Genomic DNA, 23,404 nt, shown 5'->3' on the forward strand with positions numbered 1-23,404 from the left:
ATAACAAGGTTGATAAAGGATTTATAGGGAGTTTGGGATAGTTTACTAATTTGAAAAAGGAAAAGGATTTATCAAAATTTTACTAACTCTTATCTAAATTTCGAGTAAAACTTTCTAAAAAATGCAAATAAATAATTTCCTAAGTTGAAAAGGAAAAGTAAATACTACGTACTTAGTATCTAAATTTTATCTAACATAAAACTTTCTGCAAAATACAAAATTATAATTTCCTAATTTTTATCTAAAACTTATTGTGATCAATACAATATAATCATAATAATAATAATAATAATAATAATAATAATAATAATAATAATAATAATGGTAAAACTAAATTCTTGTCAAAAAAAAATGAATAAATTAGAATGTTTCCTCAAAAAAAAAAAACTAAGGGCGTGTTCACATTACTTAATTTCGATTCAGGTTCAGCTCCAATCAGTTCAGTTCCTCCTAATTTTCCTCTCTCGTAAAATATTCATTTCAACTCACTTCAGTTCAGCTCCAATCAAGTTCAGTTCAATTCATTTTCAGCTCAGTTCAGTAAATGTGAATAGGCCCTAAATTAGAATGCTTTTAATTGGAATAGATTTTAATCGGAACACTTCACAACGCCTTTATATACACCTAGGTGAAACTTCATCATACACGTTTGTATCATATATAATGCGCATGGGTTATATAAAAAAATAAATAAATAAATAAACGCATAAAGAACCTTTTGCGTACTTAAGTACATGAGAAAAAAAATTCAAAAAGATTTCTTCCTTATTTAATCAAGGGGTTGAATTATTATTTAAAGGTTATGGAAGAAAGAATATCTCCTAGAGTGTTAAGGCACATTTTTTACCTAAATTCAATTCTCAATGAAAACGGAATCTTGCAAATTGTTTGGAGCTTATATTTTTGTACACCGGAGCCCTTTTTTTTTCTTTTTAAACACTGGTAGTTGAAAACATCTGATTCAATGGGTTAGTCTTTTTGTCCTTCATCTTCGAGTGAGACTAAAACCTACTCTTTTAGTGCCAAGCCGATGCTAGTGGTTCTTTGTCAACTATCGTTGGTGATGCAAAAGAGGATGGAGGGAAAAGATATACTCCTTAATTTATGGTTACCTTTTTATTAATAACTTTTTTTTTGAAGGGTTTTTTTATTAATAACTTACCTGCTCATGAAATTACTAATTTACATTGAATTTGATATAATATTTAAAACGAAACTTATCAATAAAAAGCTAATAAAAATCTCTTGTTAAAATAATAGAGATTTTTCTTAAAAAAAAATTGAGCAAATAATATTAAATGGGCAAAAATTATCCTATGGTGCACCTTGCCCCCGATGCTAATTATTTGGGTGAATCGCTAAACATCGCCCGCAAATTACCATATAAAGCCCACAAATATGACTTGGTGTGACCATTATGCCCATTTTCTAAAATTGAAATAATCTCGGTTTAAAAAATGTGGAGTCGTACTGGCTCGCCGGGGGAGACCGGAGGGCAGGCCGGAGATGCGGGGGACGCCGGAGGTACGTCGTCGTCGACGGAAAACGAGGTAAGTCACCGTTAAAATTCACGGTTTACCGTCAGAGTGGCTCCGGCGCCTAGGATGGACGCCCAAACCGTAGCCTGGACGTCCAATCCAGACGCCAGAACCACCAGAGTGGCGTCCAGCCCAGACGCCCAGACCACCAGACTGGCTGAGGCGGCCCTGCCAGGCGCCAGTCCAGTGGCTGTGGCAGCCCTCGCAGACGCCACCCTTATATATTAATTTATTTATTTTTTTCTTTTTTGATTTTGTTGTTGTTTTTTATTTATTTATTTATTTTTTTTAAAAAAAAAATCGAAAATGATTTTTTAAAAAAATTCGAAATGGGTTTTTTTTAAATTAATTTTGAAAATTCGAAATAGGTTTTTTTTTAAATTAAGTTTGAAAATTCGAAATGGTATATTTTTAAATTTAGTTTGAAAATTCGAATTGGGTTTTTATAAAAATTAAGTTTGATTAAAATGGTATATTTTTAAATTTAGTTTGAAAATTCGAATTGGGTTTTTATAAAAATTAAGTTTGATTATACATAATTATGCTTTTTTTTGTGTTAATTCTGTGTAAATATAGAAATTAAATGTATTATCCGTTAAATGTATTTATTGTAATATATAATTGATGCGGGATTATGGTGGAGACGGAAATGATTACAGTGGCATATTTGGACATGATGGTCCATTCGAAGAAGCTCAACAGGCGATTGATTGGGCAAAACAGGTTGCAATTGCAGCTGGATTTTGCTTGGTAGTAGTAACTCATAAATCTCAACGGGATGGTAGAATGGATCGCATTTTGAGATGTGACCGTTATCGCAAAAGAGAAGAAAGAGATTTTCGTACAGCCACTCGGTTTGATACAAAGCGGAAAGGTTGTGGGTGTGAGTTTAAAGTAAAGGTCCGACAACTACGGAGTCGTGACGGTTGGGAAGTGATTGGTTACTCTAAATGGGGGTATCACAACCATGAGATGATAGTATATGAAGAGGGTCATCGACAGCTGAGCGGCTTAAGTCCTGCTGCGAAACTAGTTGTGAAAGAAATGAGTGATGCTCAAGTCAAGCCTGCTAAAATATTAGCATCTGTGTTAGAGAAATTTCCAGAAGACCATCCAAACCGAAGACACATCTACAACGTCAGACAACAACTCAGGTTTGAACGGTCAGAGGGAAGGAACCCTATACAGCAGCTGCTACACCAGGCACAATCACGTGGTTACCTGTTCTGGTTTGATTCTGATGAAGATACAGCGGAGGTGACTCATCTTTTCCTTGTGCATTCTGATTGTGCTGATATGATCAAGTCTTGGCCATTTGTGATTTTGATCGAATCAACGTACAAGACAAACAAGTACAAGTTCCCACTGGTTGAGATCATGGGGATGACTCCAACGAACCAGAAGTTTCTGATTGGTCATGCAATCATCAAGGATGAGACGGCTCCAAGTTATTATTGGGTGTTGGAGAAGCTGAGAAACTACATCGGGCCTAATGTTCATCCAGCAGCCATCGTCAGCGACTGTGAGGGAGGTCTCTTTGCCCCCATAGCAGAGCTGTTCCAGAATCGAACCACTTATTGTGCACATGGCACATCAACAACTGCGTGAAAGTGAAAGCCTACAACCTTTTCAACAAGAATTTGGAAATGGCAGAGAGATTGGTGAATGGTAAGTGGCGGAAGATCCTACAGGCTACCACAGAGGAAGCGTATGAGCGAGCATTGGCTAATTTCAGGGATTCGTACCAGTGGTGTCCGACACTGGTGGACTATGTGATGCAGCAATGGGTCCCTTACAGGGAAAAGTTTGTCAAATATTGGACAAACCAGGTACTTCATTTCGGGAACACTACAACATGTAGAGTTGAGAGCGCTCATAGAGCTACCAAGGACTGGATTGATTCATCGACCGCTGCTTTGGATACACTGTTCGATAGACTTAACAAGTCAATTGAAACTCAGAAGAACGGAATCAGGAACTCTCTAGAGGACTCCAGACGACGACATGGTACGATGTATAGCCATTTTATATTTAAGATTCTCCATGGTCGTGTGTCGCACTACTGCTTGGGGTTGATTCTCACTGAGCTGAACAGGATGAGGGACTTGGCTAACGAAGTGTATGCTCGGTGTGGGTGTGCTATTTCAGTAACTCATGGATTACCTTGCGCATGCACCATTCACCGCGTTATTACAGAAGAAAGGGCATCGTTACATGTTGATCAGGTCCATTCATTCTGGAGGACGCTTGTTATTGGTGAGCATGCAGACACTCAAACGGCCGATCGTGAACAGGAGGAGTTGGAGCAGTTTCGTTCGATGTACGACCGAGTGTCCTCCAGCCATCCTTCTATTATTCGTGAAGCTACTCATGTACTTCATGACATGTTCCACACGTCTACCTTAGATTATGAGGAACCCGAAGGAGTTGACCGTCCTCGAGGTCGACAACGGCGGAACAGGAGTGCGTTTGAGTATATCCGTGGTCTTGGTCGTGGTCGTGCTCGTGGTCGGACATCGTCATCTAGTCGTAGTCAATCTTCATCGTCTGTGAATATGCCCCTGAGAACTGGTACGTTTTGGTTGTTTACATTGCACATAGTTTTAAAGTGTTACTCCTGCCTTCTTAACTGTCTATAATTATATGGTGAATAGGAAGAAACGATGTTGATCAGTTTCCGTACAAGGAAAGGATACCTGCGATCATTATGCCGTACTTGGAAGGGTGGAATGATGTAGTCGGAGATGGTAACTGCGGATTCCGGGTCGTGGCTGATGTTTTTCAAATGGGCGAAGACAACTACGATTTGGTGCGTCAGTTGATGTACAGCGAAATTGCCTCTAACCGAAATGTTTATCGTCATGTGTACCAGGATGACTTGGATGGCGCTCTGCGGCGTATCCGGTGGGGAGGTGGACCTTGCGGCCAAAATCATTATTTTGACGCGCCCCTAGATCTATTTGTCGTTGCAAACATTTACAAATGCGGAGTCATGCATTTCGGCCTGGGAGTGCATAGTCAAGCTTATTATCCTTGTACCACGGTTCTCCCTTGGCGGTCGCGTGAGACTGTCACCACACCGGTCAGAGAGCTAGCTATTGCGTTTCTTGGGTCGTCATACAGACATTTCATCCGACTAGACATGTCATCCGATTTTCCAGTGCCACCGATTATACCTCGGTGGTACAACATTCGCACAGCGAGCGTAGAGGGTTGGGATGCGCTATATCATGACCGGATCCACGAATGGAACACCCTAGCTGCATTTTAGTTTTTCATGTTTACATTCTTCCTATGTAATCTTATTTGTACGTTGCTCTTTTAATGAGAACATTAATCTTTTATATTGTATTGCTTACTGCATTCTATATGTTGCATGGGTAAGTTGCGCGGATCCACGAACGGTTATATCAAAATTTAAAAACAGCAATGATAATATGTTTAAGTTGGAAGCTAAAAGAACAATCTAAAATGTTACAAACTTACAACATAATGTCCAATTTAATAAATTAAAACGATAATATTTAAAGTGCTCTATAAATAAAATGACAAAACCATCAGTAATCCCTCCTCGACGACGACTCCCACTGCGCAAGGGTCTGTTCCAGACTATCAACAACAGCTCTCACTGTTGCACTCATGCTGTCCTTCTCAAGAGAGAGTTTCTGTACGTCCTGCATTATCTTTCCCATCCACTGCATACAACAAAAAACAAAAGATGAAATACAATAACAACATATAAAACTTAATTAAAAGACAACGATAAATATAATATGAGACATACCGCTTCCATGGCAGTAGGCGGTGGCACATAATCATCATCGCTGTGGTCGAGATCTGCGATCAACCTCGGGTGCGAATACCGGTTGAACCATTCCATGTAGTAATGGTCACACATGGGAGGAACCCCAGAGGGCGGCCGCTGCAACTCCGCAGTCCATAAGCGGGCCACCATCGGAAACTGGTCCCACGTCCCGGTCATGATATCCGGCCATTGCACGACATAGTCCCTCAACGATGCAGGTCGGATCGCCTTCATCGGGCATGCCGGGGGAGGAGGGACAACTTGGACAAATCCAAGCTGGCGAAGACAACGCTGGGGCATGTACGCCTCGACGATCTCACGATACTGAATGAGTCCCGTGTACAGGGTCCTGGGTACCCTAACACTAGGGTTCGGGCCGAAAGGCATCCAGTTCACCTGCACATAGTTTTAAAATTTAATAACATGAATATAATATGTGCAAATAATAAAATGTAGAAACAATTTATAAACGTTACCTCTAAGGGGGACAACCTGTCCAGCAATAACCGTATCGATCGGAGGCGGTCAACGGACTTCTTCTCCGAGCGCGGACTCCACGCAGAAGCACGCGACATCCCCTCATCAATAGGAACCGGGTCACGATGTGGTCGCAATGCAGGAAAGTACTCGTATATCCAGGTCTGCAATAGAGTCAGACACCCAGTGATACCTGCCGCGTCAGCCCGACTCGCAAATCCTAGTTGGCGATACAAATACGCCAACGTAGCCGATCCCCAGGAAAACTGGCCTACACTGTCGGGGTCACACGCCTCTACTATGTCGCGTGGCCTGAGCTTGTTTCCGCCGCTCTTATCCGGAAACAAGGTACATCCGAGGAGTAGAAAAACATAAGCACTCAGCTGTGCGTCGTGCGTCCTACGTGCACTGGGGTACAAACACCGCTGCAACACGGATGCGATCTTCACACCTCCGTGTTCCCAAACACCTAGCGCCTCGGTGTACAGTGCAGCCCTGTCCACCGCCAACAACTCCGCCAGCAAATCTGCCTGATCCGCATCAGCCACAGCACAAAGTCGTTTACCCTCAACACGAATCCCCAGAATGGCCTCGACGTCATGTAACATGATCGTCATCTCACCAAACGGAAGGTGGAAAGAGTTTGTATCCGGCTGCCATCGCTCAATGAAAGCCGTGATCAGCAGACTGTCAATCTTATCGTGCATGGTGGCAGGAACGTGATTCACCCCAGTGCCCTCCAGTCGCTCGAACATCTCGCTCTCCGCCGGCCAAGCCTCAGCCCATGTACGCAAAAAGCTACAAGTCTTTTCCCGGGTATGACATTTCAACAACCCCGTAACTGAAGGCCTCTCCTGGTCCTCCCAAATACGGGCAGCTATGTGTCCTAGAAAGCTAGGAATCACACTCCCGTTAACAGGCCCACCGGGCACCTCACTCCTAACAACCCAAGAATCATTACCGGCCCTTGACCGTTTCCTGCTTGCCCCAGATACAGTGGACGCAGATGATGTGCCAGATCTACTAACAAACCTACCACCCCTACCCTTACGCACCTCCACCATATGTGTCTCGTACATGTCATCAACCCTCTGACTGAATGGACCGTAATCATCATACAATCCACTGCCATCGTCCACATCCTCATCCTCATCTGCGCTCTCCTCCTGCTCCTCCTCCTGGTCACCCTCCTCAGCATCATCATCGTCATCGTCATCCTCACCCCGACGGTGGATCCGTTCTCTACGAGCTGAGGCCGAAATACCACGGGATCTGACATGTCTATGCCCTGACCTCTCCACTGAATAGCTTCTACTAAGAAGCTCTACATTCTTCCCCGCACCATGACGACCCAGTGAATTCTACACAAAATTTTAAAATATATAAACATACAAAAATTTATACGAAAAATAGCTACCACTACCCAAATCAAATAAACTAAAAACATACTAACAAATTAACATAATAAAGAAATTAACAAAACACTTAAATAAAAATAATAGAATAAAAAATACACTTAGAAAGGAAATAAAACCAACACAGAAGAATATATATAAACATAAATAATTCATTCCCAATTAAAATAAATTAACTTACCAAAAACAATATCAATAATAAAATTTAAAATAAATTAACTAACCAAAAACAATATCAAAGTCACAAAAAAAATATAAAAACAAATCAAAATAGAGAATAAAAATAAAAATGTACAAAAAAAACAAACAAATAATTGTAAACAAAATATAAACATAGAAAAAATACAACAAAATTGAAAAAATTTATAAAAATAAACAACAAAATATAAAAACAATTCAAAAAGATATTACACCAAAAAAAAATAAAAAAAAAATAAAAACAATATTTTAAAACAAATATAAAAAAAAAAGAAAAAAAAGGGGGGGGGGGGCGCCTTGGCTGGACGCCCAGCCAGCGGTGGTGGCGCCAGCTGCAGACGCCGCCGCCAGTGGGCTGGCGCCTGGGCTGGACGCCACAGCCACGGCTGCGGCGCCTTGAATAAACGCCACAACCGTGGCTATGGCGTCCAGACCAGGCGCCAGCCTACTGGTGGCGGCGTCTGCAGCTGGCGCCACCACCGCTGGCTGGGCGTCCAGCCAGGGCGCCCCACCTCCGTCACGGCGGTTTTTCCTTTTTTTTTTTTTTTTTTTTTTTTTTTTTTACAAATTGTACCTTGCCTCCTTGGGACCTCCTTCCCTCCTCCGCCGCCGCCAATTCCTTGCCTTGCCGCCTCGACATTGCCGTTGTTTGAAATTTTTTTTTAGAGAGGTTGAAAGAAGATGAGCGATGAGAGTGTGAGTGTTTTTTTTTAGGTCAAGGGCAATATTGTCAAACCAAGTGAATTTTGTGGGCTTTATGTAGTAATTTGTGGGCGATGTTTAACAAATCCCTTATTTGGACTTTTGATAGTCGATCACGTACCTAACAAAAATAATAAACCTAACTTATACTCCGGGTAATTTAGGGTTGATCCCATATAAAATGTAGTATCAATATTAGGTTGTTGGCTTATTTGCGATCGTTTTTATTTTCATTTTACAAAAAAAAAAAAACAAAAAACCAAAAACAAGAAAAAAAATGTTTATACTTGTCTGTTATACTAGTTTTTAAAATTATTATGATTTTAATAAGTTTGACCAATTTTTTATTCATTATATGATATCTATTATTTGAATTTGATAAATAAAAGACAACAAAAGAAGAAAAAAAAAACCATAATAATTCCAAACAGACCCTTTAAATAGGTAATAATTATCAAATTACTAAAACAAGAAATACCTACGGATACCCGTAAAAAAAACCTATAGATTGAACCAACCTATACCAACCGAAAAAAATTAAATTCAAATATATACTTAGGCCCGGTTAACTTCATCTTATTTTGGCTACATTGAAATTATTTTTACTGAACTTTAATTTTAACTGAACTGATAATACTTTTTAGACTGACTGAAATTATTTTTATTTTTTTACCGAATCTATAAAACTATTGATTTTTACTAAATACTTCGTATAAATTACTATTATTGAATAAACTTTATTTTTACTGAATTGAATTTATTTTTACGAACTGAAATAAAATTTACTGAAATGAAATTGTGTTTAATGAACTAAAATTATTTTTATGAAATATATATATATATTTTTAATGTAAATTAAACAAAAGCCTGATTTAAATACACTAATTTAACATTTCCCCAAAGTCTACAAGCTTTGCCAGACCTTGATTTAATATATTTTTCCCACGGCGGTTCTTAAAAAAAAAATACTAATTTAACATGACTCAAATTCTAAAAAAACCTTGCCAACCCGACTTCACTGAATTTGACCCAAAAATCCGGATTGACACCTCTAATTAATTAAACAAGCTAAACGACACATGAAAATTCGTGTCTGTGAATATTTGTTAGGCTTAACTAGATTAGCCCCGTGCGATGCACGGTTTTAACAAATAAAATTGTACTCCTTAATGTTGAACTCGCATATACTATATAAATAATCTTCTCAAGTGAGGCGGCGTTAGATAACTAATTAACATATTACTTAAAATAGTACTCTGTATTAAGTTTGTAATGCATGACAAAATCACACATCAATCGGATAATTAATGTTAATTTTACTCTAACATTTCCACATTTTTGCCATAGATAAAATCATAAGCCTATGTTGTTAAGTGATATATTACTAATAATACAATCAACTCTTTCAATATAACCTGTAGTGGCCAATTTAGAATTAAATGAAACTACACCCAAATTATCAAATACAGAGATACTACAAAGTTCAATTTATCAATCTTTGAAAGAAAAAAAGAAGTATTATCAACAACATGTTCAATAGTATGTCAAAATATTAAGGTGGATGATTTCTAAATTCTAAAAAAAAAACACACACACACAAACAAAATTTTTGTATTAAGAAAATATTCTGATTTGAAAAAAAAAAAAATTCAAAATTCTTGTATTAGGAAGCAACCCCAGCAATATGATTAATCAACAACTATCCGTTAATATCTCTACCTTTTAGGAAAATAACAACTATACTTATTCAAATCCCATTATTTTAGGAAATAATAATTTACTGCTGTAAATTTAAATGATAATTTTTTTTTATTATTTTCTTTCTAAAATAAGTCATACAATTGGAACAATTTCCATAAAAATTGTTGAATTGTAAATTAATTCCCTATTTACGTCGGTTTAAAAACTTATTCCCACAATATTGTCCACGTAGGATTGGAAAAAGGTTTGATTTTTTTTTTTTAACAAAGAACCGCTAACGGTGATAGAGGTTCTGTACTTGTTATAAAACCGCTAACGTCGTTAGCGGTTCTTATATTAAGTTTTAACTTGTGATGTTTTCTTATACAAGAACCTAATACAAGAACCGTTAACGACATTAACGACTTTATAATTATAGAACCGCTATCACCGTTAGCGGTTCTTTGCAAAAAAAAATAATAATCTACCAAACTTACGTGGACAATATTATGGGAATAAGTTTTTTAAACCAACGTAAATAGGGAATTACTTTACAATTCAACAATTTTTAGGGAAATCTTCCCATACAATTGGGCGGGAAATTTTTTCATAATAAGTCGACACGTGTACATGTTTGGGGAAAAATGACGTTAGCGGTTGCTACTTTAGTTTATTTATAGAATAGATAGATAGATTCTTTTTCTTTGGATGGAAGTTTTTTTTTTTTTTTATTTTTTTAATGGAAAAGAAAAATCCAACCTATGTACTTTTTCCTCCTACAAATCCAACCTTTATACCCCTCCTTCTCAATTTCTTCTCACTCCTCCTCTTTCTCTCTCCTTTCTCCTAAAAAATGGAAACTTCTTGCAATTACCCACCAATACCACCAGTACAACCAATACGCCACCAACACCACCTGAAAACCGTATCACCAGTACACCGTCATCTCTTCCTTCCTCCTCCTCCACCTCACCACCATTATCACCACCCTTTCTCTCCTCGCCTCCTTCATCATCCTCCTCCACCCCCACCCCCACCCCCACCACCTTCTCACCATTCCTCCATTGAACCCCCTTCAATTTCGTCATCAACTCCCCACCTCACCAACAACCTCATCTTCATCATGTCGTATTCTAGAAGACGACCCTCGAGATGGGTTTCGATCTCCCACTCGGGTAATCCCTCCTAATCATTACCATCATCATAATCATAATCATCATAGTATTCATGATGTTGATGTTGATCATCAGCATTGATTTCGGTTATCGCAACTCCCTAGCTCTGCCGCCGCCACTTCCGCCGATTTCGGGTTCAAGGGTTTCGCCGATGTCTCCTGGTGTTCATCGTTCTCCTACTTAGTTTGTTCAATTTGAGGTGGAGATGGGTCGGTGCTACGGCTAAAGGTTTAGGGTGGTGGTAATGGTGGTGTGGTTTGTTTGGGTTGAGGAAAGAACTGTAGCTGGTTGTGGCTGGAAAACCAGGATGGCTGGAAAGGGAGGATGGTCGCAAAGGGAGGTGGTGAGGAATGGTGGCCGATTTAATGAGGGAGGTGAGGAATGGTGGCCGGATTTAATGGAGGTGGTGAGGATGGTGACCGAAAAATCTTTTTTTTTTTTATTTTTTTATTTTTATCTTTTTATTTTTTTTTAAAAATTATTTTTGTTTTTTAATAATAATAAAAAAAGAATTGACCTATTAATAGCTGACATGTGTCATCTAACTTAAAGAAATTGGTCATCAACAGGCAATGTACCTTTAAATTTAGAGGGATATAAATGTTGGATTTTTGAGGAATAAAATAAAAATTGGATTTTTAGCAGGAAAAAGTGAAAACTAGTATTTTTCTTTTCAATTTACCAAAATTGAGAGGGATATTTTAAAACCCCTTTCATTTTATAAGATACGCGGCGTTCGACCCCCAACTAGCGGCTACTCTCACAGTCTCACCCATCTCTTTGTTTCCACCTTCTCTTTTTCTCGTATTCTCGGCGAGTAAAGCAGTGCTCTGCCATGGCTATAGCTCGAGAATTGTACCCTTCAGAAGACGACCTTCCATACGAAGAAGAAATCCTGCGCAACCCCTTCAGCCTCCGTCTATGGTGGCGCTACCTCGTCGCAAGAACCTCTTCTCCATTCAAGAAACGCGCAATCATCTACGAACGAGCTCTCAAAGCTTTACCTGGAAGCTACAAACTCTGGTATGCTTATCTTCGTGAACGCCTTGAACTTGTTCGTAATCTTCCTATTACACATTCTCAGTATGAAACCCTAGATAATACTTTTGAACGTGCTTTGGTTACTATGCATAAGATGCCCAGAATTTGGATTATGTATTTGCAAACCCTAATTGTTCAGAAATTGGTTACTCGTACTCGTCGTACTTTCGATCGGGCTCTTTGTGCTTTGCCTGTTACTCAGCATGATCGAATTTGGGAACCCTATTTGATTTTTGTGAGTCAGAAGGGGATTCCGATCGAGACTTCGCTTAGGGTTTATAGGAGGTATTTGAAGTATGACCCATCTCACATTGAGGATTTTATTGAGTTTTTGGTGAATTCGGAGCGGTGGCAGGAGGCGTCTGAGAGGTTGGCTGGGGTTTTGAATGATGATCAGTTCTTTTCGATTAAGGGGAAGACGAAGCATAGGCTTTGGCTTGAGTTGTGTGATTTGTTGACTAAGCATGCTACTGAGGTTTCTGGGTTGAATGTGGATGCGATAATTAGGGGTGGGATTAGGAAGTTTACGGATGAGGTGGGGCGGTTGTGGACTTCGTTGGCGGATTATTATATCAGGAGGAAGTTGCCGGAGAAGGCTAGGGATGTGTTTGAGGAGGGTATGATGACGGTGGTCACTGTCAGGGATTTTAGTGTGATTTTTGATGCGTATTCACAGTTTGAGGAGAGTATGCTGGCGTATAAGATGGAGAGTTTGGATTTGAGTGATGAAGAAGGAGAGGATGGTGGTGGGGATGAGGAAGAGGAGGAGGTTGACATTAGGGGGGATGTTGACCTCTCTATGGGAAAGTTTGAGAAGAAGATCTTAAAGGGTTTTTGGCTGCACGATGATAATGATGTGGATTTGCGGCTCGCTAGGTTGGAGCATTTGATGGATAGACGTCCTGAGCTAGCTAATAGTGTTCTTTTACGTCAAAACCCACATAATGTGGAGCAATGGCATCGGAGAGTCAAGCTCTTTGAGGGCAATCCAACTAGGCAGATATTGACCTACACTGAGGCGGTCAGGACTGTGGATCCTATGAAGGCAGTAGGAAAGCCTCACACTTTGTGGGTAGCTTTTGCTAAGCTGTATGAAAGTCACAAAGATCTTGCTAATGCTAGGGTTATATTTGACAAAGCAGTACAAGTGAATTATAAAGCAGTGGATCATCTTGCTAGTATTTGGTGTGAATGGGCTGAGATGGAGTTAAGGCACAAAAACTTTAAAGGAGCACTGGACCTGATGCGGCGTGCAACAGCAGTGCCCTCTGTCGAAGTAAAGCGTCGAGGTAGTAATTTTTATTCCCTATATTTGGTACTTTATTTTGCCTGTCTTGCCATTGCAACTTGTAGCAGGTTTCCATTCTAATTTAGTTACGTAGTATTTTCTTTTGAGATTCCTGCTACCTCTATGAAGCTTGAATTTCTTACCATGGTACATGTATCTTGACTTTTGCAAATTTTCTTGTCATAAAAGGAATGTATGACATTCTGATGTATTGTATCAGTGAAATTATCACTAAGATGCTAACTACCCTATGCTGCCCTGAAGTCTTAACCAGATAGAAATGTATTCGGTTTAGAAAGGCTGTAATTGAAATTTGGCTGAATATATTTGCATTTGTGATTTTTGCTATATCTTTGGGCATCAGAGTGGTGTTACACTTGGTATGAATAAATTATAGTTTGATTTCTCTCTCTCCCACTCTTGTTGGGGTGGGAGGTGGGGAAGAGGGTGGGTGGTTGGGCTATGTTCATGGAGAGTACGCTGAATTGCTTTTTTTTGTAGACTCACCAGACACTTAATTAGGTGTAGTATTCTGATGTTTGTTTTCTTCTTGTCCAAGGGGACTATGAGCTAACTTTTTGTTCTCTTATTCAGTTGCTGCGGATGGTTATGAACCTGTGCAGATGAAGCTGCACAAATCATTAAAATTGTGGACATTCTATGTAGATTTGGAGGAAAGCCTTGGTACTTTGGAGTCCACCCGTGCTGTGTATGAGAGCATATTGGATATAAGAATTGCTACTCCCCAAATTATTATAAACTATGCAATGCTTCTAGAGGTATGGCATTCTGTAAATAATGTGAAGACACCATGTTGTTATTATTATTGTTGCTGTTTTTGTGTTCTGATTTTTTACGTTTTTTTTTTTGGTGGCTGTAGGAGCATAAATATTTTGAAGATGCTTTTAGGGTGTATGAAAGAGGTGTGAAGATCTTTAAATATCCTCATGTGAAAGAGATATGGGTTACATATTTATCCAAGTTTGTTAAGAGGTATGGAAAGACAAAGTTGGAACGAGCCAGAGAACTCTTTGAGAATGCCGTTGAAACGGTATGCCCATGTTATTAGTTCAGCACACCAATTGATATCTGTTATGGAACAGTGCTACCTGATAGCCTATATTCTATTCCTCATTTTTTAAACACAGGATTTTGTTTTGAAATAGCCTGAGTTTATATTATGAACACCTAGTATTAATTTATGTAATCTCTTAAATTGTTTCGAATAGCCTTTCTCTAAAAGTGTTTTCAGGGTATGCTTTCATGAGATTCTATTCCTTGGAAATCTACGATTCGATGGATCTCATTTATTCTTTGTGTTGCCTCTAGCTCGAAACATGTGATGTGTGGCTTCTCAGGAAATGAGATAGATCCTAACCTTTTTTTTTTATCCAGCTTGAAAGGAAATTATTACTTTTAATTATATTTAAGGGACTCAACTTTTTTACTTTTCTTACTCTTTACTCCCATTTCTGTTTCCTAATGCTTATACCCATGATGGAAGTTGTTTGGTCCAGTTTTTCCTATTATGGATATTTTTCATGTTTGTTCTCATAAATTTTCGTTTACTGAAGCTTGATTGTCGACATTTTTGATATTTTTTTAGGCACCTGGGGAATGTGTAAAGCCTTTATACCTGCAATATGCTAAGTTGGAGGAGGACTATGGCTTAGCAAAGCGTGCAATGAAGGTTTATGATCAAGCTACTAAAGCTGTTCCAGCTAGTGAGAAGTTGAGCATGTACGAGATCTACATAGCTCGTGCAGCAGAAATGTTTGGTGTGCCAAAAACCAGGGAGATATATGAGCAAGCAATTCAATCTGGTCTTCCTGACAAAGATGTGATAACCATGTGCATGAAGTATGCTGAGCTTGAGAAAAGCCTCGGAGAAGTTGACCGTGCTCGTGCAGTTTACATATATGCCTCTAATTTTGCAGATCCAAGAACTGTTCCTGATTTCTGGAATCAGTGGCATGAATTTGAGGTCCAACATGGAAATGAAGACACCTTCAGAGAAATGCTCCGCATAAAACGTAGTGCTGTTTCTAGTTTCAGCCAGGTACGTTCATCTTGTAGCCCACTTCATTTGGTGTTAAATCTAACTCCATAATTGTTATTTTGTAGTAGCGCAGTGCTGGTGTCCATTGATGCTATTAACCTTTTTGTGTGTATGTGTGTGTGTGTGTGTGTGTGTGTGTGACCTTACCAATGTTAAGTATTATTGGGTTTTATCTAATTGCATAAGAAGCTCAAGGGTGTATGTGTGTGTGTGTTTCCTTGCTAATGTTAAATATTATCGAGTGTTATCTAATTGTATAAGAATTTCAAGGGTTTTTTTTTCCGGTTTTTGGGTTAAAGATCTCTTAAACGTGACCTCTCCAAGCCTGGAACTTAGTCATTGATCAAAGAGAAGTTTTGCTTTAGTAGTTGTATTAGTTTTACGGTGCATTAGGAATATATTTTCCTGTCCTATAAGCTATGTTACGTGGACTCGGGTACGTGTGTCGGACACAGTGTCCGATTCGCCAATTTCCAAAATTTTAGGACACGGGGACTCTGTCCTATATTTTGACACGGATGCGGGGAAACGGCATTTTCATTTTTTGCAAAAAATTATACATTACAAAATATTTAAATATTTCATTAATATTCAAAAAATTTATACCATATAATGCTAAAACTATGATAATAACACTTATTATTTGGGGTTTTTTTTTTTTTTTAAAAAATAAAGATAAAGATGAAGTACTTAAGTAACTTAGTAACTCACCACAAGAAATTAAATAAAGGGGTAAAAAAGTGATGGACACAACTGTCACAATAGTAAAAAGGGGGTTTTAAAAATTAATAAAAACCAATAAAAGGGAGGAATACAGCTGTAAAGCACTATCTCTTTGACTTTCTGATTTTTTTTTTGTACTGTCTTTCTTCTTCAACCTCTCGCTCCCTCAGATTTCTTACTTATCTATAGCTATATTTCTCCTTTGCTTGAAAAGTTAGGCATTTTTTTAAAAATTCAGCTCTATTTCTCCCCTTCCCCTCTCTCTGGAGTGTCCGAGTGCACAATGCCGATCTGACACAAATTTCGTGTCCGAATCCGCGTTGTGTCTTGTCGACACGGACACTCCGGCATTTCAGCCGAGTCTGGTGAACATAGCCTATAAGTAAATATTTCAGATCGCATTAAATCTTGCTGGAAGGATAACAAAGCATTGTGATCATATCTTATTCCTATGCAGCATCCTTTAGATCTTCCATTGCCCATTCTTGAAAAATATAGCTTGATTAATGATAAGCAAAGCTTGCCTGTGAGCCATTTGAATTTTAGAAATATCTGGACCCGGGCATGTGTGTCAGCTTAACGAACACACCCAAATAATTTTGCTTGAGAATTGTTAAGTCAGAATTCAGAAATACAAGTAGTAAATTGTTAGACCTACTAAATTGATTAATGATAACTCAAAGCTTGTTCCCCATTTTCCGTTAGAAGGCATGTGTGTTGGTTCACATAATACACCCACATAATTTTGCTTGAGAAATGTAAAGTCGGAAATTCAGAAATCCAAAGTATTAGGCCATGTTCTCTTTCAGTTTAATTCAGCTCCAATCACCTCCTTATTTCCTTCTCTCATAAAATATTCATTACAGTCAGTTTAGTTTAGATCACTTCAGCTCTATTCAACTCCAGTCACTTCAGCTCAGTTCATAAATCATAACAGACCCTTAGATTAAAAGAACTACTCCCTCCGTTTCATGATGATGTTCCTGGTTACGTAAATTGCTGCAAATATTTGATTGCAAATATCTTTAATCTCACACTATCAAAAATTATTGAATGAGAGAAAATAAGAAGATTTTTTAATAATAAAAAGATTTACTGAGAATATCATTGTGAAACGGGAGTACTTCAAAATCCCTCTTCCCTATGCAGAGATGTGTAGACCATGGACGAAAAAAAAAAGCCTACTATACCTGTCAGAATTACCCGCATTCATTTGCAAATGCTGCAATCTGAAAAATTATGCAAGTGGTGAGAGACTCTAATTTAGAAGTACAAACAAACTCTTTACCTCATACTCTCTTTTATAAACTCAAGAATTATAACATTTATTTTGGGTTGAAACAAATATAGAGGATTAATTATTTAGATCTTGGGACGTTCAATCACCTCTTATGGATAGAAAAGAGAGAGATAGAGGGAGGGGGGGGTGTTATGGGACGTGTAAGGAGATAGGTGTTTTGAAATTCTTACTGGACATAAGAAGGCTTGAATTGGGGAAGTGGTCAAGTGACTGTGCATCAGGAACAGATCCAGAAAATTTCTCCGTAAGGGTTCAAAGTCACTAAACACATACTTTCTTCGGTTTTTATTTATTGCACCATGAGTGATTTCACGTTTGCCAATGCATTACTTTGGTTATTAATATCTTTAATTATAATTTTGTAAACAAATTTATAAAAGTTGATTTTTGAAAAGTAGATTTTGAGCAAATCTAAGTAGATCCCACATGATTATGTTTATCCTTATAGATAAATCACAAAAAATGGTCAAATAAGATAATAGTATAAAGTCTTTCTAGTGCAATAAAAAGAAAACGGAGGAAGTATATAACATAATAAATCTATCAAATAAATAAATTACAGATAATAAATTGGGTGTGCACATGTTTATAAAAATTTCGATTGCACTAAATGTTAATTTATCTTCACCTACACAAATTTCCGATTCATATCATTATAGGTCACATTAATTATGTACTGATTAAATTCTTAAATCTAATGTAAACATATTCAACATTAACAATATCTTAATTTCAATAAACACCAATTTTACTTAAATATATATAAATTTTAACTCTTAGTCTCCTAAATTGACAACAAACTTGTAAAATTGTAAATTATCATTCTAGTTCTACCCCTACAATGATAATATCTGAAATAATAAAATTAAATACTTTGTACATAGTATAATATTTAATCAATTTTTGCTTAGATAAAAACAAAAAATACTGTGAAATTCTACACTATAACCTTCGAGTATTGACTTTTCCAAGCAGTGCCCCCTTCTTTTGAAAATTACACACTGATACCTTTAACTTGCAATTATTTCTCAATAGTGACTTTGCCATTATCCTATCGTTAACGGGTAGTGGGACCCACTTTGTGCTTTTTAATATTTTTTTCTCAATTTGCGTGTTGAAAAAAATATCACGTGAAAGATTTTAGGGGTCATTTTGACCCTTAAGGCCTTAGGGTCCAAATTGAGATCGGATTTGACAAAAACAAAATGTAGAAGCCCCGTTTTGTGAATTCTAATTTTAATAAAGGAAATCCGAATTCACAAAACAGGGCTTCTATGTTATTCAATTTGGATCCTTCATGGTTAAAATGACCCCTCAAACCTCTAATAGAACATTTTTTTAGCACGTAAATCGAGAAAAAATAATTTCATAGGTGTAAAGTGGGCCTCACTAAATGCAACAGCTAACGGATGGTTAAAGGCTACAACGTAATTAATTTAATGTACCTTGAGGTTTCAGCGTGGACGTTTGAAAAGGGGAGAGCAAAAGTATATACCACAGGGTTACTACTTACTATGTAGAAAACTCCAAAAATATTAGTAATTGTGTGAAGGTCGGGGGTAATTGGGTATTGTGGGTCTTTGGGCAAGTAATTTTCGAAAAAGGGAAAAAAGTAAACATAAAAAAAGTAGCTGGACGCGTTCAAACTTGCAACCTTTGATTTAGAAAGAAGTGTTTTAACCGCTGGCTGTTACAATAAGTAACAAAATATGACGCATTGTATTTTATATATACTTATAAACAATTTTTTTACTTTTACAAAAACTTATCTATGTTTTTTGGGATCCCGTATGGGTTCTGAACCCATACTAGACCCGCCTATACTGTGCAAAAGAGTTTTTTTTTTTTTTTTTTCGTCCTTTTGCTTTCTTTCCATATTTTTACCTTTAATTCATTTACACTATGTTTGGATAGTGAGAAATGGAGGGAAAGGAAGAGAAGTGAAAAGAAAGGATACATCATCCTTTGTTTGGATATCTAATGCAAGGTGGGAAGGGGAGGGAATTGGGAGAATCCATTTTCCTTCCCTTTTACCAAATCCCTCCATTGTTGGAGAAATTTGAAAGGAAATTGGAAGGTCACCTCCCCCCTCACCTTCCTTTCTCTTCCCTCTTTTTCCTTCCCTTTCTTTTCCCTTCCGTCATCCAAACATAGTGTTATCTATATAGCCATGAATAATAAGACAAAAGAAAGTATAACACTAGCAATTCTTTTTTTTCACAACAAAAATAAATAATAAATAATACAGAGGAAAAAAGAAAAAAAAAATCTTTGTTAATGTAGGAAGAGCTACTTACATGTCTTATGAGTTTTTTTAGGAAAAATTGTATTGAGTAGAATGAATTATGGGCCATCAAACTAAAATAGCTTGAACTTGAGAAATGTATAGAAGTGTTTAAACTTTGGAGGATGCTTAAACAAAAAAAAAAAAAAAGATTTTGTGATGTGTTAAAATTCAAGCTTATAAAGAACCGGAGAAAATTAAAAAGAATATTTCTAATTTACTCCCTCTGTCCCATAATACTTGACACAGTTCTCATTTTTGTCCATTCTTGACACTGTGACACATTACTAAATATGGAATGGGACCACTAATAAAAAATATCTTCCCACATTTTCTCTCTCATCACCTACCCCATTCCCACCCCATTTATTGTTTTCTTGTAATATATAAATAGACCCTCTTGTAATATTCTTAAACTACGTGTCTTCCCCAATGTCCCAAGTATTATGGGACGGAGGGAGTAATATTTTCCCTATGGTTTTGCTAGGAAATTAATTTTTATTCATGTTGGTGTTTTAAATTGGAAAATTGCTTAAAATAATCCGAACTTTGCCTCATTAACTCAAAATAATCCCAACTTTTTTTATTTTTTATTTTTATTTTTTTTATTTTTTAATTATAAAAATCCAAACTTTGATGTGTATCTGCTTCAAATGGTTCTAACCAGTCAGCACGTGTTGGCATGTGATTGGTTAAAAAAATAAAAATAAAATAAAACTATTAATTAGAAAAACCACCCCACCATCCCAAACACTCTCCCGCCACCTCCTCGTCTCGATTCCACCCAATCAAACTCGAAACCACCCCACTTACCTAGATCTAAGTAAAGGTGGTTTTGGTTTAGGTGGGGGGTTAGGGCTTCAAGTGAGGGTGAATTTGGTTTAGCTGGTGGCAAGTGAGGGAGGTTTCGGTTCATGTTGTGGGCTTGTGGCGCATGAGAGAGGAGAGAGAAGTATGAAGTTCTGCCGTTTTCTGGTGGTTATGGTAGGGTTTCGGTTCAGGTTGGTGATTATAGTGAGGTTGTGGTGGTTGAGAGGGCGGGAATGGGGATAATGTTTCGGTTCAGGTGATTGTGGTGAGGTTGGTGTTTCGGATGATTGTGGTAGGGGAGTTAAGGTGGTGGAGGTGGCTGGGTTGCTGTTGGTGGCGGGGGTTGATTTGATTTGATTTTGTTATTATTTTTTTTTTTATGAAATTAGTTAGTTTTAAGTTATTAGAGCAACTCCAATGGTTGTAGCTAGGGAGTTGCTTGCAATATTAAATAATCCCTAGCTTCTAGCTTGGCCATTGGAGCAAAAAAATGCAATTAGTTTGGCCAAGCTAATTTGCTTGGAAAAGAACTTGCCAAAATACAACAAATTAGAATAAATATTTTGTAATATAAAAATGTAAATTGAGGAGGTGGGGTTAGTTTTAAATAGTAAGCTAATTGCTAGCCATTGGAGCTCAAAGTAGCTAAAATGACAATTAGCTTAAAAGTTTATGTGGCATGGCTAGCTAATTTGACAATTAGCTTGTCATTGGAGTTGCTCTTAGTTAATTAGTAACACTAATAAATATTTCTTAAAAAAATAAAACTAAAACTGAATTTTGACCAATAATGTGATGACACATGTAAATTTTAACTTTTAAATAGAATTTACCTACTCAACAAGTTGCTAGTCACTTTGGACCATTAGAAGCCAATTCATTCGGATTATTAAAAAATAATCAAAAGTTGGGATTATTTTGGGCGAATGAATCAAATTTGGCAATTTTTCCTTTCAAATTTCTGAAATTTCAAGTCTGATATTGCTAATGTTATGCTTCGTTATTGTTTTCCTCTAATTTAGCTCAAGATTATTTGTACTCCGTTTATACTTTTTAGTTCTATCTATTATTGTGTAACGGCCTATATAGCTCAGTCTATTTGTGTCAGTTCCCAAATTATAAGCATTTGTTTCTCTGTTAATGTATAGTATGGTAAATTTGTTTTTGTCTGTGTCTTTTTGTTTCCACATCATTACTGTGCTTTAATCATTTTACTTTGCCAATTGACCAAACCAATTATTTTCTTTAGCCCATGTAAAGTAGTTCACGTGTGCAAATGTGCAATAATTTTACTTGCTACCCACTTCATTTGATTTAGTATAGCCTTTGAGTATATCGGTCTGCATTGGCTGATTACTGCATGCTTGGTTCACCTTTATTTCAATCTTTTACCACATCCTTCTAGATATTGCCTCTCGGTGTACTGATTCATCACTCTCTAATCTTCCATTCATTCCTTGGCGGGCTTTAAGTTTCAATATTTATGGTTATCACATAATGTTCTAGGACAATAAATTGATACTACACCACCTTGGTGTATTCGGGGGTGGGAAGTTTGGGGAGCAGCTCTTGGGGAAAAATGGCGATTGATGGAAAGAAGCTACTGATAGGTTGGTTTGGACTGTGGGTGGGGTTTGGTTTTATTCTCAATGGATCAAACACCAAAAAAGCAAAGCATGAGTCCTTTCCTTATCCTAACAATGAATTTTTTGCAAGGGTTTAATTAATAAAAGCAAAACATGAGTCCTCTGCCTCTGTGTCTTTTCTTCCTTTTCTCCCACATTAATAATCCCCTTACATTTATGCATTAGTAAAATTCTTGACTGCTACGTATCAAGTGAAAACATTCATCTTGGCTTGGATGTTTTTTTTTTTTTTTTTTTGAAAACTAAAAATAGGAAGTGCTGGTAGTTTCTTATGAAAATAAACACCAAATTTTATTTTATATCTGCTGTTAGTTTCATCCTTTCTTTCATTTGGAGCTATATTATCTGCTGTAAGTTTCATTGCTGAGAGCCTGAGATGGATTTCTAACCATTGTATTCCCTGCAGACCCATTTCATCCTTCCTGAATTACTGATGCAAAAAGATGAGGTCAGCCTTGATGCACTTGAAAAAGCTGGGGTTCCTGCTGATGAGATGGCTGCTCTTGAAAGGCAGTTGGCTCCTGTAGACAATGATGTTCTAGCTAAGGATAAAGCAAGGACTGTTGGTTTTGTCAGTGCCGGAGTTGAATCTCAAAGTGACACTGGCAAAAGAAATGTAAACCAGGAGGAGATTGAACTACCGGAGGAGAGTGATGATGATGAGGAAGATGTGGAAAAGGTCGAGATTGCTCAAAAGGATGTGCCAAGTGCTGTTTTTGGTGGCTTGGCTAAGAAGCGGGATGACCCTGAGAAAGCTGAAGATGGGGAGGAGGTGAAAGGGGCTGATGCTCCTCTAGGTGCTCTTGAAAGAATGAAGCGTAGAAAGAAAGATTAGTGACTTCCTCAGTTATATAGTCCAAGTTACACTTGAATCTTAACATTTTGTAGCATACTTGTAGATTAATTATTGGATCAGCTGATCTCGTTTTTTTAGGTCTGTTTTAAACAGGAGAAATTTTTGTAACAATTGTTCATATAGAGTTGATTAAAATGTGAATTAAGCCCATTAAAACCATGATTCCATATTAATGCATACTTCCTCCGTTTTTATTTAGTAGACACGTTTGATTTAGGTACATATATATATTAAGGAGAGGAGAGAGAGTGAGATAGTGAAAAAATAAGTGGGGTACCTTGTAAATGCAAGGTAAAAAATTTACCCTAAAAGGAAATGTATCAACTAAAAAAAAACTTTCTAAAAAGGAATACATGTCAACTAGAAAGAGTATATGATTTGAACAATTGAACTTAACATGTTAATTT

At 37.4% G+C, this 23,404-nt stretch overlaps 1 protein-coding gene across 1 annotated transcript; it reads left to right on the plus strand.

Annotated features, from left to right (window-relative positions):
• Positions 1–10,399: 10,399 nt before the first annotated feature.
• LOC110689022 (pre-mRNA-splicing factor SYF1-like) lies at positions 10,400–23,195 on the plus strand. Its single transcript, XM_021865772.1, has 5 exons — positions 10,400–13,320; positions 13,914–14,098; positions 14,200–14,370; positions 14,926–15,378; positions 22,548–23,195. The coding sequence occupies exons 1-5, from the start codon at positions 11,826–11,828 to the stop codon at positions 22,974–22,976; spliced, it is 2,733 nt and encodes a 910-aa protein (XP_021721464.1). The 5' UTR covers positions 10,400–11,825; the 3' UTR covers positions 22,977–23,195.
• Positions 23,196–23,404: the final 209 nt, after the last annotated feature.

The sequence above is a fragment of the Chenopodium quinoa genome, unplaced genomic scaffold (assembly GCF_001683475.1).
Source record: "Chenopodium quinoa cultivar QQ74 unplaced genomic scaffold, ASM168347v1, whole genome shotgun sequence".
In the NCBI taxonomy this organism is placed as follows: Eukaryota; Viridiplantae; Streptophyta; class Magnoliopsida; order Caryophyllales; family Amaranthaceae; genus Chenopodium; species Chenopodium quinoa.

Coding starts and splice junctions, on each gene's coding strand:
- LOC110689022 (XM_021865772.1), top strand. CDS start 11,826: ATGGCTATAGCTCGAGAATTGTACCCTTCAGAAGACGACCTTCCATAC. Junction 14,099..14,199: donor ACTATGCAATGCTTCTAGAG/GTATGGCATTCT, acceptor TGGTGGCTGTAG/GAGCATAAATATTTTGAAGA. Junction 14,371..14,925: donor TTGAGAATGCCGTTGAAACG/GTATGCCCATGT, acceptor ATATTTTTTTAG/GCACCTGGGGAATGTGTAAA.